Below are 14,941 nucleotides of genomic sequence, written 5' to 3' on the forward strand. Positions count from 1 at the left end.
GAGAAACAACATTTAAACTTTAGCTGAATCATGTAGCATCTGTGGTTAAACAGGTTTCCCACATAGAGCTGTGTAAGAGACAAAAAGATGAGCAATCCTACATAATGGACATAAAAAGAAGAAAAAGTCACATATTTCATTTGTTAATGATTAGTTCAGACATTTACCAACAGCTGATGTCATGTTTTTTTACAGTCAGCGGGTGAAGATACCAGTTTAGAAGAAATGTCATTTTTACAAACACTGCACTGATTCAGACAGTGTTTTAAGTTCATCTTTCAGTTTCATCAGGTCTGCTAATATTGTTTTTTTTTTAAAAATATATTAATCACATAGAAATTGTAAAATTGATTTTTCGTCAATCATTTATCGGTACCCTAACTTGAGCAGGTGTTTTTCAGGGTTTCCCACGAGAGTTGAACTTCAACATTTTAAGGCATGATATTACACCTTTACAAACATATTGGTGAAGAAGTTGTTTGGTAACGATTTAGTTGCCAGATTTGTGAAAAATCTCATAAAATGCTCATACTATATACTCTACCAGGCATAGACTTCAGACCCATAATTCAACCCTCTGTAGGGGACCCTTAAGAAGCAATCACAGTCTCTGCAAGCTTTGCACACCTGGTCAGAGCAGTTTATTCCATTGTTCCTTGCAGATCCTGTCAAGGCCCATCAGATTGCATGAAGAGTGTTCTGCCTTTTTTTTTTTTCTCAACAAATGTTCTATGGGGTTGAAGTCTAAGCTTTTGCTCTACCACTTTCCTGAGAATTGTCCAAAAGCCACTCCAGCGTAGTATTTGATTTGCTTCAAGTAATCGTTGTGCAACAGAGTGAACTCTCACTCAAGTGGAAAGTCACTGCACTTTGAAGCAGGTTTTGTTTATTGATGTCTGCGTTTTTGGCCATGTTCATTCTTCCATTAATTTTGACCAGTCTCACTGTCCCTGCCGCTGAGAAGCTCTCCCATAGATGATACTGTTACGAACTTGTTTCACCGTAGGGATAGCATAAGGGGATGAGTAGTGCGTACAGTACCAGAGTGCTTAAAATGCTGATTGGCATGCTTGTGGTGGATTGTTGTAACTTTTATTCAAGAGTGACTTACATCTTGCTGCTCTACCATAAAAGCCTGATTGATTAAGTAGTTCTGAGATGTTTCCTTCAGGCAAGTTTTCTAATGTCTGGACAGGGACTTCTGAAGCTCGTTAGCAATTTAAATTAACTGTTAGGTTCCTAATCCCCTTCCTGATCAAGGCCTACATACTCATATACTCATTCCAGTCAGACTGCCACATTTGAGTCATGTTGGTTCCATACTTCCTACATTTCACAACTGACACAGTGCTCTCAGTAACACCTTTGAAATGGTTTTGTAGATCTAACCCTGATCGGTGCCTCTCGAGACTGTTGTCAGTTCCATTAAGATGGGTTGGTTTTAGTCATGACAAACACTGAACTGTGTGATCTTATATGCTCAAATGTGCACCTTTCGAAACTATTTCCAATCTATTAAAGTCAACGGGTAGTTTCCGTTCAAGTTTTAGATACACCTCATGAACGAGAACATACTGGACCATAATTTAGAGTGCCACAGCAAAGGGTCTAAATAATTTGGTACGTGATTTCAGGTTGTGATTCATTTAAATTGCAAATATTTCTAAAAGCATGCTTTTCATTTTGAATGGGGGATTGAATGTATATTAATTGTAAATAATGCCCATTTCATTCATTTAAAATTAAATCCATAAGACAACTAAGTGTGCAAAAAGTAAAAGCAACTAAACACTTTCTGAACTGATTAATTCAGACTGAAGCCTGAAATCTAATCTTTTGCTGTGATCATGTTTTTCCTAAAATTCTAAAGCTTTGAGTGTTTTATGATGCCAAATCTATAAACAATATCCATACCAACACAAAATTCAAGCTTCTCCTGGAAGGTATCTATGAAGGGCAATTGTTCCAGTTGAAAAGAACTCTGTATTTATTCTTGTCAGTTTAATAAATTGATGAGTAAAACTAGTAATAAATAATTTTCACTGCTTGTGGCCAGCTCCATGGCTTTTCACAATCTTACTTGCCTGATAATACAAGATGCTAATTGGTTTCCTTTGGAAAGTGTCATGGATTGGACTCAGAGACTCGTGCAGACAGATACACAGCAGAGACAGGCTCATTTGAACAAAGAGCACTTTTATTTACAGCAGTGATTTTAATGTGTATACAAAATAAAATGAAAGCAAGAAGCTATGCTACAATAGTTATACTTTAGCCAGAATGGGAAACTGGGTCAAGGGTAACCGGTCAAAGGCTACACTAACATGAATGGAAAATACAACCAGAACTCAAGGAAAAGTACACTACTGACTACCAGAGGCAGAGCGGATAATTACTAAAGAGGTATAAAACAAATCACAGAAACTAGATACAAAGACAGAGCAGATAATACTAGACGCAGGAATTACTTGGCAGTATCGGCAATTGTAATCCGACTCGAACTTCGTACTACCAGGCCAGGAGGGAGATTAATTAACAAGCAGACCAAACGGTATGTACAGTACTACAGTCTGCAAATGATATGTAGGAACCCAGCATAAGATGGGAGGCTTAGTGACTGCAGGGAGCCGGAGGGTAGACGGTGGACCAGGTGGCAGTGGTGAGGCAGAATGGTGTTGGACAGATGCAGAGACGGTTGAGGAGTGGTCTGGTTTTTTTTACTGGAGACGCCACGGTGTGCAGCGGGGAATGTGTGGTTAAAGGCTGGCGTGAGGGCAGACGGCTGGACGCTGGGGCCGGCGGAGAGGACGCTGGAGAACAGAGAAGAGAAGTCACAATTACTCGTAAACTCGAAATAGTTTAGCAGAGGAACACAAGCACTCAAAACTGCTGCTAATGGCCTGCATGTACCACTGGTGGGGATCACAATCATCTGGCACAGGAGTCCAGGTGAGTGGAGGCTTTATCCTGTCTACTGATCAGACAATGAGTCGCAGCTGTACCGGTGAGGGAGCGTCCTCCTCCGATCGGCCCCCGCCCAGCCTGAAAGTGAAAGACACACCAACCAAAAACACACAGAAAATCCACAGGAATACGAGACATACAATGAAACGTGTCCATAATCACAGCACCCACCTTGATTGAACATGTCCCTATGGTCACATTATTTTCAGTCTTTTCTAGGGGTACCATCATTTTTGTCCAGGCCTGTTTCATGAATTAGTTTTTTTTTTAATAATTCTGTTGAACCACTGTTCATAAGCAATGTCTGATTTTCACTGCTAAACTTTCATAGAAGTTTTATTTATTATTTCTTTTTGTCAGATTTAAGTTATTTCTGTGACCACTGTGGGTTTTTCTTTCATTACCGAGGAATACCAACAATATTGTCCACGTGTGTATGAGGACTATATATAAAACCTCTCCCTGCTCCCCCGCATCTCACAACATGGTGCCCAGCAGCAAATCCTCAAGCCTGCTCTTCACGACACTCGCTCCATCAACAATAAAGCAGTCATTCTGAATGATTTTATCATGGATAATAACCTCGACTTCCTCTGTATTACTGAAACCTGGCATAGCCATATAGATTATTTCTCCCTCAACCAAGCCACCCCCTCTGGATACAAATACATTGACCGACCCCGCCCCACTGGTAGAGGCGGCGGTTTTGCCTCCATTCTCAAGAGCCACCTCAAAGTTAACCGTATTTCCACTCCCTCGGTTGAATCATTTGAACACATTGCTCTCAAATTACTCTCCCCCAACTTCCTTGTAATCGCTATAATCTACTGCCCCCCCAAGCCTAACCCGTCTTTCCTCTCTGATTTCACTGACCTCGCCACTCATCTAACAGCCATCTCACCCTCAGTTTTACTTCTAGGTGACTTTAACTTCCACATCGACAACAAAAACTGCAAACTCGCCTCAGACTTCTTGGACCTCCTCGACTGTCTAAACCTCACACAACATGTCAACTTCCCCACCCACTCCCATGGCCACACCCTGGAACTAGTCTGCTCCACTGGTCTCACCATTCAGCAACTCACCAGCCTCAACCTCCACATCTCCGACCACCTGGCCATAATCTTTGACATCCACCTTCCCACCCCCATCCAAAAAGAAAAATGCACCATATCCTTCAGAAACATCAAATCTATCCAGCCTCAAGACTTCTCGGTCGCTCTCAGTGCCACCTTACCTATTTCCCCCCCCGTCAGGCAACCTAGAATACCTTATCAACCACTATAACAACTCTCTCTCCACCTGCCTCAATCAATTAGCCCCCTTAAAAACCAAAACAGTTTCTTTTACACACTCAGCCCCCTGGTTCACCCCTGATCTTCCCCACCTAAAATCACAAAAACGCCAGCTTGAAAGACTTTCTAAAAAATCAGGACTTACAGTTCATCTACAAGCATACATGGACCACATTCAACTTTACAAATCCGCCCTCATCAATGCCCGCTCCACCTACTACTCAAACCTCATCCATGCAGGCTCCAATAACCAAAAGGCTCTTTTTTCCACCATTAGCAAACTGCTCAACCTCAGCGAGAACACCTCAGATTCATTTACTGTTAATAAATGCAACTCCTTCTTCTTGTTCTTCCAATCCAAACTCCTTATCCACACCGCCCCCCTCCCATGTCCCCTCCCTCCCCTCCCCTCCTCTCATCACCTCTCCTCTCTCTAAATTTTCACCAGTCTCCCAAGCTGATCTGATTAAAATCATCACTTCCATAAAATCTTCCACTTACATTTTAGACCCCATCCCATCCTCCCTCATTAAACATGGCCTCCTCACCATTGCCCCATTTATCACCAGAATTGTCAACTCCTCTCTTAGCTCATCCACTGTTCCTCCGTCCCTTCTCAAAGTTACCAATGATCTCCTCCTCTCCTCTGACTCAGGCCTACTCTCCATCCTCATCCTCCTTGACCTCACTGCCGCCTTCGACACAATTAACCATTCCATCCTGCTTTCCCGTCTAAAATCTTTTCTCCACATAACGGATGATGCCCTCACTTGACTGACATCATACCTCACAGACCAGAAACAGTTCATTTTTATCAACAACTGCTCCTCCTCTATTGCCCCCCTGTCCCACGGTGTCCCTCAAGGCTCGGTGCTTGGCCCTCTCCTCTTCATCCTTTACCTCCTCCCCCTCGGTCAGGTTATCCATCGCCACAGCCTCCGTTTTCACTGTTACGCCGATGACATCCAAATCTACATATCCACCAAATCCATCGACCCTCAGGCCCATTTTACCCTCTTTTACCCTCTCATATTCATGCATGTTGTGTGTGATAACAGGCTGTTTACCTTCTGCTGTCTCTTTAAAGTAATCGTTATTGACTGTTCATAAGAGGAAAGACTACTTATCAGCTCTGAAAAAATGCAGTTATGGAGAGGTGATTCCATTTTGACTCATCAGTGATATTTCACTAAGGAGTGCTCACTTCCATCATATACTGTATGTAGCAAAATGTGTTTATTAAAGTAATTTGTCAAAAAACAGCAGTATAAAAAATACATTTGTCTCTGCAGGAAGTGGATCCCATGCAAGCTATTGCGGTGAGTTGTGTCAACATTTCTTGAAGTTGAATTTTGAATTCAGCAGTGTTTAGTAGTTGGCACAATGTAATGTTCCATTTGTCCACACTCTCTAAAACAGTCTTCTGAGAACATGAGCGTGTCAATCACATTCTTCAGACTCTTCCGTGTCATGCGTCTGGTGAAGCTTTTGAATCGCTCTGAGGGCATACGAAATCTTCTGTGGACCTTCATCAAATCTCTTCAGGTCAGTATAATCACTCAACACACATGAGCCTTTAGTCCTGCTGACGATGTCCATCTGATTGTGTCATTGGTTGTGTTGCAGGCTCTTCCTTATGTTGCCCTGCTCATTCTAATGCTGTTCTTTATATATGCTGTGGTTGGAATGCAGGTATACACACACAAACTCATAACACACACAGACACACACAAATTAATTTTTGTCAACCTTGACATCAAAGTCACCTAATGGTGAGAAGAGAAAGGAAATACAGGACCTAATTAATGGAAAGCTGGTAGCTTTGGTTTGCTAATTCCCTTGCTTTCTCGTGTTGGACAAACAATTTTATTAAGTAATTTCTTACATGTTATGTATTTCAGTTTCAAAACTTTAAGAATGTTATTACTGCACGCCCATCTAATTGGATACACATGTACATTAATAGCTACATTTCTACGCACAAGTATTTATTTAGTCTATACTAGTCTGTAGAAAAAAATTAATGTGGCATTTTTTGGCAGTGGTATACCCTCTAAGTCTATATGCTCCATTACAGCAAGTCCTAAAAATCCCTGGTGTGCTACCGGAGAGCTGGTGTGGATATTATCCCTAATGAAAATGTCTTTTTTCTACAGATATTTGGTAAAATTGCTTTGGTTGATGGCACATACATAAACAGAAACAACAACTTCCAGACATTCCCACAGGCTGTGCTGCTGTTATTCAGGTTGGTGTCATTTCATTTAGTGTTAAAGCCCCAAAAGTATGCATTGAATAACCATCACTGCAACTGGCAGCATCCTACACCACTGCATGATGATATCTGGTGTGATAAATAAACACCTTGGTATTGAACACACACCCACTACAGAGCACTAACATGCCTGTAATATCCTATTATTTTTGTACCAAAAAGTAAAAATATTAAGTGTTTATACTGTCCTTTATATGTCAAGTAGGAATGCCATGGCTACATGTTTTTATTTGTGATCGGCTGCCAAGCTTCAAAATAGATCAAATTGAAAGAAGAGAGGGCTGTACTATGAATGTCACGGTGGACACGCTCAGGCGGAGACATGTTTTCAACACACAAAAGTTTTATTAACAAAAAAACTAACACAAACTCATTTGGAATGGAAGAACTAAGCAGGCGCACGAGCAAAACTACAAAAGCCCAAGAAAAACTCTAACAACAGAGGAGGGATCTAAGGAAAACGAATATGATCAAGACAGCGAGTGTGTCGCTGATACAGGACGGTCAGGTGGCAGCGGCTTGGGAATCAGCAGGAAAATTAGGCAACAATGTCTACGATCCTGCGGAGAGTCGAGGGAAGAGCCAGGTTTTTATGGAACAAGGTGATTAGATGCAGATGAGCCACTCCCCACTACTGCCTCCAATCCCTGTAATTAGGCACACTGCATAAAAGAATGCAAAGACAGGAGAGACGGAGAGAGAGCGAGGCCGAGTGAAAGGGACGGGGATAGAAAGGGAGAGAGAGGGATAGGCGGAGGCTGAGGCTGTGATGGGGGCCTGACAATGAAGCTAGCTTTCTTTGTGTAAGTTGGCACGACAAAAACTAAAGCCCCAGCCAGAGATCACAGGTATCATGAAGGTGGATATCAACTTTCTCTGTTAACTCAGACTTTCTGCTTCAAACTTTGCATGTGGTCATAGAAAAGGAGGCATTTAACATGCCTTGTGACTCTTCTGCACAAAGTAAAACAATCGTGTGCAGCTGCTTCAGTCATCAGGTTGTTATAATGGAAAACAATGAGGAATATAAAAATGCATGATGTTAAACAGCACTGTTACCATGGTGATCTAGCAGCATAAAGAGAGCCACCTTTGTGAAAATGAAAACTCTGACTTTAGTCTTATCATACCTCGCTAACCCACTAATCTGACTTTGTAGTACAGCCTTCAGGTTTTATCTAGTAGTTAAGATAAAGAAAAGGCAGTTGTGTGTCATGGACACCACAACAGCAACAACTGATAATCCTCAAATACTTGTATTTAGTTTCCATCTTGTCTATTTGTAAATTTGATTTCCATGCTGAGCTCAGGGTGCATTTGGCAACACATAAGCTGATGGCCGTGGATTTGCCTCAACCATAAAATTATTGGTGTGACATCAGAAACTGGTTTGAGTTCACTGAGGTATAAGTAAGGGCTGCATAATTTACCTGTGGATTGGCAACTGAATGCATTCACAGTACATTACGGCTACTAAGTTGATGGTACAGCTATAAGGCTTAATGATAAGTAAATGTCTGAGAGAAAAAAACAATGCTATGAGCACTACCTATGCCGTTACAACAGCAAAAGTGCACTTTAAATAATCTGCTAAAAAAAAATAAAATGCTTTTTTTTTTTACATAAGCACATCACTTTTAGAACAAAGACCATGTGTAAAGCCTGAGGAACAACACATCCATTAGTTGTAACATTAAATATTTAAAATATTCACAAAAAAATTACACTGGTGATCATTTAAATAAATACACGCCATGTAATAAAATTATATTTATGTTCATAGTGTACTTTTATGCAGTAGCCAAGTGAAACAGAAACTCACATTTTACATTTTCAACATTATCAATACTCACAGAAAGAAAACTCACATGTACATTGCTTACATCTTTGACGGACTGCTTTTGCAGAAGCAGCATTAATGGTTTTCTGCTGCTTCTAACTGGGTAACATAGATTAAATCCCATTCCCAAAGCCAACAGGTAAAAAGACCAAGTTAGACAGTAATACAGAAGTGACAAATAGCTTTTTCAGTGTGTTTTGTTTCAGTGTGTGGCCTGAAACTTTTTACTAACTCTGTTACTTAGATGTGCTACAGGGGAGGCGTGGCACGAAGTGATGTTAGCTTCTATGTATGGGAAGAAGTGTGACCCAAAGTCGGACTACCTGCCTGGGGAAGAATACACTTGTGGATCCAACTTTGCCATCATCTACTTCATGAGTTTCTACATGCTCTGTGCTTTTCTGGTAAAATGATGCACATACTTACTACAGATTCAAAGATAACCTAAAGGAGAATTCTAGTTTATTTCAACCCAACAAAATGGCATGTAGCATGATCTTCATACAGCTTTCTAAAAGAAAACAAAAAAAAGATGAATCATTTTAAACATTTGTACTTAAGTCTGAGTCAAGGTAAACGCAGTAGCTAGGCCCATGGGATGGCATAAAATTGGCATTCACTCAGTTTTGTGCAAATTCCCATTTGCCTGAATCTCTACAATGGACGTGTAGAGTGAAACATTATTATGACCCATACAGTCAAAATTGGCATAACACTGGAAATATATGAGGGTGAAATAAAGTAGAGTTTTCTTTTCTTTTTCTTTTCAGCAAAAAGAAAAATGAAAAATACTCCTGCATGAATGTCATCCTTAGCTGTCACTGTTTCCTGACATAGATTTAGTAAATTCAGTTACTTATGTGACCAAACATTTGCAACCAGTATGTCCCACTATTGCTTTTATTGAGAATCAGTTATTATAATGAAATGCGCTATTTATATAGTTATATTATTTAGAAACATAGACTTTAGTTAGTTAGCTATGATTCTTATTAAGAGAAAATGAATTGTGAATGAGCAGGCCAAGAATCACGATCATATGAATCTGTTGCTTTTCGGTCTTTCTTTCACCAATTTTAACACGGCACATTAAACATCCAGTTAGAAAAGTATATATATCTTTAACAGTGCAAAAGACCCCCTGATGTGTGCTTGTAACATTGTAGTGTGCAACACTGCTCCTGGGTTGCCATCTCAACATACTCCTGTGTGAACTGTCCAGTACGCACTGATAAAGCCAAAAGCCTTTCTGTTTTGTTTTTATTTTCGTTTTATCTAAAAAGAAGTAGAACGATACACAGGGCTGTACCATGAAGCAAGTTTGACATAGCCGACTTACACAAAGACTGTCTATGTATAAGCTGGCTTGACAAGAACTAAAGCCCCAGTCAGAGGTATCAGGTATCACAAAGGCAACTCTTCTTCTGCACAAAATGGACCAATGGTGTCCTGCCTACTTCAATCAGCAGGTAGGTTTAATGTGTAGCTACAAGGAATATAAACATTTATGACAGTAAAAACAGTTCGGGTTAGGTTGGGGTCTGCTCCTGCAAATGATGCATGACAGGAATGCTGTCAGAATACTGTTAATTTGTGTTACTACATTTATTTTACTGATCAGTGTAGCCACTTATTTCAGACTGACAGCTGTACTTTAGAGCTTCATATATTTAAATATGATATTGTATTGAAATGCATTTAGATTTGACACTGTCCCATAATGCAGGGTGTCACTTTAAATCAAGGTGAAATTAATGATCCTGACTAAATGTTTTCTTTATTAAATACCAACAGAATGATCAGTTTTCTATTCATTCTGTTAGCTGCAACACACAAAAAAGAAACTTGCCAGCAAATTGAGACCAAACACAAAGACACATTTATGCTTTTTCTGCATTACCAACTAATCCATGTATATTCCCGTGGCAATGCATACAGTGTGCGATACTGTAGTTGTGCAGCTTCATTCAAAACAAATCAAATCAAGTTTATTGTCATTTTGCTGCTCATACAACAGTAGTACAAACAAGATGAGAGAGCGTTTCTTCAGGATCCAAAAGCTAAAAGTAATTAAAGCTGCAAGAAGCATTGGACGGGCCCTCGCACTTCCAATCGGTAGCGCTATGACTGTGAATGGATTTTGGCATACAGATGTGATCAGGACAACAGTCTGATCAAATATGTAAAGTTTAAGGCATATTGGAGCATGTACATGGTAGTTACACAGTACTTCCTCTTTCATGGCAAAGGATCAAAAATCAGAGGGCTGACGTGGCCACGCCCTTTGATCTTTGCACATGATTTTGATAACATTTTACCTTCAAGGCGTATTCTGCATGCCACCCAAATCTGAGCGCTCTGTGACTTACCCCCTCGGAGGAGTTAGCTCAGGTTGGACAAACAAACAATCCAAAATGGCGGACTTCCTGTTGGGTTTAGGGTATGGCTGTCACTAACTTTTTTGTTCGTCCTGACCTCTTCCATTTACCTACCAAATTGTGTAGGTCTAGGTCAAACATGCTTCCAATGGGACTCCATTGAAACTTTCTAGGTGGCGCCGTAGAGCCATTTTTCTATTGAGGTGTGTATTTCACCCTAATTATAAAAATTTTCGCTGGGTCTGATGCGTGTGCCAGGTTTTGTGCATTTTCGAATACGTTTAGGACCCGAAAAACGCGTTTCTTTGTGGCGAAGAAAAAACGACATAGCAGTTCCAATAGGGTCCTGTAGTGCTCGGACCCTAATAAGAAGAATTCCTTGCATTACGATAGGGTCCTTACACTGCTAGTGTTCGGACCCTAATAATTTCTTCACTTTCAAGAGGGTCCTATGCACTGTAGTCCTAGGGCTCTAATTAGATAAAGAAGTGTTTGCATATCTAGATCAGCAGTTCAGCATTCTGAGAGCTTGTGGAATGAAGCTGTTGATCATTCTGGAGGTTCGTTCCTTCAGTGCTCCGGAAACATTTGCCTGATGGCAGCAGTTCAAACAGTTTATGGAGAGGGTGTGAGGAGTCCCTGACAAGGTTCAGTGTCCTGCTCCTGCAGCAGCTCTGGAAAAGTTCAGAGCTAGCTGTCTGTCTGTCCACCCGGAACAATGTCGTCCCCTCCAGCTGTATGTCTGTCTGGGATGTTGTGGAGCCATGTTTCTGTTAAAGCAAACACACAGCAGTCTTTCCATTCTCTGTGGGTTTCTCTCAGGAAATGTAGCTCATTCAGCTTGTTGTCGAGGGAGCGGACATTTGAGAGTAGTAGCGACGGTCCTGCTGGTCTGGACGGGTTAGCCTTTAGCCTGGTATGGATCTCAGCTCTCTTCCGCCTCCTTTGTTTACATTCGTACCATTTGCACCTTCTTCTCTCTCGGGTAACTGCCAGCGTCGTCTCCGATCAAACTCAATGTTGGTGTAGTATGTCCACATCACAACCGAGCGACGCAATTTTAGCAGCGTTCATTGCCCTGATGTTCAGCAAAGTCTGTCGGCTGTAAGTTTTGCGGAATGAACATCTGGGATAGGCAAGACACTCAAAATGTTCACTTTCGTTGTCTCCTGAAGGGGCCGCTGCAACCATTCACACCGCCATCACCATGGTGAAATGAATTCAGAAAATTCTGTGACAAAAGCCACGTACAGCTCAATAGGTTTGCAGATGTAATGAATTCCCCCAGCTGAGAATCTGTGTAGCTCACAGAGAATCATCGGGAAATGAATTGGTGAAATTGACATGCATCTTACAGATAATTTAAATCCAAAACTCTGCTCCAGATTAGGTGGGCTCCACAGCATGAATTCCCAAGGGGATTTAGCCAGGTTAAAAGAGTGGCACCTTTGCAATGCTGACACCTCTACTTTTGGCTCAACATACCAAAAAATTAATCATTTGCACCATTTTGGCAATTACATCTGTCATCATCCTTTAGTCTCTGTTTATCACACTTCAGTCCTTCCCTGATCTGGGATGTGGGAGATATTCCTGCATAGGGGTCAACCTGTCATAGTTTTGGGTTTTTGCCTTGGACATAGCTATGCAGTCAGTCTGGTTGTTTGCTGTGTCACTCATAAAATTAAATTGAAAGAACATCCTAGGAGCTTCAGTAGAAAGCAACTCGACCTCTGTTTTAGGTTCTTGAAGTTGTTTCGCCTTCATTCAAGACGCCTCTTCAGTTTTAACTGACTTTTGGGGAGTTTCAGATGTTTATAATTACTCCAGCTCACATGGCTAATGGCCCATTAGTGACCCAGGACTCAGTTATCTCAAGGTGTGAATGGCTGTGAAACCAGTTCGTCCAACAGTAACGTATTAAAGGTTGTGGAGCTGCCACTTTACACAACAAAGGATCTTAGCACTGTGTTATAGTTGTTTGATAAGTGGTATAATTCAAATTCTGATGCCCCCCAAAATATATATTTAGATTGCGGAAGTCGATAAAAAGAGAGACGAGAGTTGAGCTTGAGTCTCTGTTCCTTTATTGGACTCCACTTACAGCAAGCTTCACTCACAGTTCAAAGCCTTTTATATCACATCCACTTCCCCACAACCCAGAAAACCTTACCCCTGTCCCCTTCAAAATAATAGTGTCCTTGGTGTGTGAGACCTACAGAATCTGTGTACACCACAAGATAATTAAATTAATATCTAAACTATGTAAACACCAGTTGACTAAGTACTTGACTTAACAGCTACTAGTCAACAACAATAATCCTTGGTCGGGGTAAAATGCAAACACAAACACTACCTGAACTGCAAGAAGGTAATCAAGAAATGTCTGTACTGCACAGTGCCATGTAGCGCAAATACATCCAAATGTAAAGTCTGCCTCTTTTTAACTGATTCATTTTCCCCTCTACCTTAATCTTTTTTTCTTTTTTTTTCATGAGCAGTTGAACACATACTGTATATCGGCTCTGTTGTTTACAGATCATCAACCTGTTTGTGGCTGTCATCATGGATAATTTTGACTACTTGACACGGGACTGGTCTATTCTTGGACCTCAGCACTTGGACGAGTTTAAGAAAATTTGGGCAGAATATGATCCTGAAGCCACGTAAGTGTTAATTTGTATGTGCAGTGCTTAAAAAATGTAATTAGATCACCAGCCCATGTAAGGTTTATGCCACAGCTGCCCTAAATTAACAGCATTGGTAAATACCAAAATCAAAAACCAGTAAGCTTTTTATCCAAAGTGGTCTTTTTAATGCTAAAATATAACGACTGTTATTATCTGAATTTTCAAATGTATTGTTTAAAAAAATAAAAATAAAGAAAAAATAGTAAAGCACATTATTATTTCTTGATTAAGATGTGAAATTATGGTTATTTACTTGCATTCCTTAACAGGAAAAAAATGCTTTGGTTGTTGAATGGTTTGCTTGATTAATTTCTGAATTCTCAGAGAAGCCCAGTGAACCAGCTCAAATTTGGATATAAAAAGGTGAATTCCGTTCGAAATACCCCATTCCTGTTTAAAATGATAAAATATTGAGAGCTGAGTGCGCCATAAAGCACTTCATGATGCTGGGTGGTGTGTATATATATGTATATATACAGTGCTTAACAAATTAGACAGGTGGTCTAAGAACTTCGTGAAGCACTGTATGTGCTGTTTAGTTTTGACATCTGTGGCTTGAACCATTACTGTGGTTCCAGTTAGGACCCAGAGGGGGACACCTGCATACACTTATATAGTTGGCTAAGACTTACCCTGGTCATACCTAAGAGTTACAGCCTGTGTAAACTGTGCGGTAGAGTAAAAGGTAGGGTCAAACCATAGGGATGAAGTATGATGTTAATGGGATCAACTGGTCTCCTTTAGGTATAGACTTGGGGATTTCTTAAAAGACTCCATTTGTGTTTATATATTTTTCAAAATTTGAGAATGGTGTTTTGTCTGTTTGTGTGAACATGAAATCTTTTACTTTCTGTTCTTCATTGTAGGGGGCGTATTAAGCATCTGGATGTTGTGACACTCCTGCGTCGAATACCTCCTCCTTTGGGTTTTGGCAAGTTCTGTCCCCATCGCATTGCCTGCAAGGTGAGAAAAATGGTCAGCTTGGTGTGTGGTAATTCAAGTGTGGTAATCCTAGTTTAATGATGTATTTTTCTCATCAGTCAGACAATGAAGAGTCCTTACTGACCTGTATTTGGTTTTGCCAGTTCAGTGTTTTGGGTTTGCCATTGGTCCAATTGTCAATGTGACGCACTGCAAAAGTGCACTGAGGGAAGAATGAGGCAGAGGACAACCTAACACAATAGGCAAGAACATGCAGCAATCAGAGTGAACCGGCAGTGCTTGGAGTTTGGTTATCCCCCTCACAGAAGTGAGTTTTTGTGGGAGAGTCATTTCAAGTCAACAACCGTAAGGTGCACAGTGAGAAGATGCTTAAGTGCACCAATGACTATTAAGTCCCATAGAGGGACTGAAAGGCCGTTCCTTTTTATTCCTATTTATACACATCAGTAATCCCTTTTGACCAGGTGCAATGATTACATACTGAGTCTCAGTTAGCCAGGTGAAACAAATTCTGACTTCGGAATCTGACTGAAGAGTGGGACGCCTTGCCCATTGAC

At 40.7% G+C, this 14,941-nt stretch overlaps 1 protein-coding gene across 1 annotated transcript in view; it reads left to right on the forward strand.

The window, feature by feature from the left end:
• The window catches only part of LOC103356344 (dihydropyridine-sensitive L-type skeletal muscle calcium channel subunit alpha-1), a 98,569-nt gene that overhangs the window by 62,931 nt on the left and 20,697 nt on the right, over nucleotides 1-14,941 (forward strand). The window contains exons 31-37 of the mRNA XM_008280448.1: nucleotides 5,552-5,578; nucleotides 5,679-5,804; nucleotides 5,886-5,951; nucleotides 6,416-6,507; nucleotides 8,619-8,778; nucleotides 13,291-13,418; nucleotides 14,309-14,405. Of these exons, the coding sequence (XP_008278670.1) occupies nucleotides 5,552-5,578; nucleotides 5,679-5,804; nucleotides 5,886-5,951; nucleotides 6,416-6,507; nucleotides 8,619-8,778; nucleotides 13,291-13,418; nucleotides 14,309-14,405 (696 nt within the window). The remainder of the gene's footprint in view (nucleotides 1-5,551; nucleotides 5,579-5,678; nucleotides 5,805-5,885; nucleotides 5,952-6,415; nucleotides 6,508-8,618; nucleotides 8,779-13,290; nucleotides 13,419-14,308; nucleotides 14,406-14,941) is intronic.

Source organism: Stegastes partitus, unplaced genomic scaffold (genome assembly GCF_000690725.1).
Source record: "Stegastes partitus isolate 25-593 unplaced genomic scaffold, Stegastes_partitus-1.0.2 Scaffold194, whole genome shotgun sequence".
Taxonomy (NCBI): domain Eukaryota; kingdom Metazoa; phylum Chordata; class Actinopteri; family Pomacentridae; genus Stegastes; species Stegastes partitus.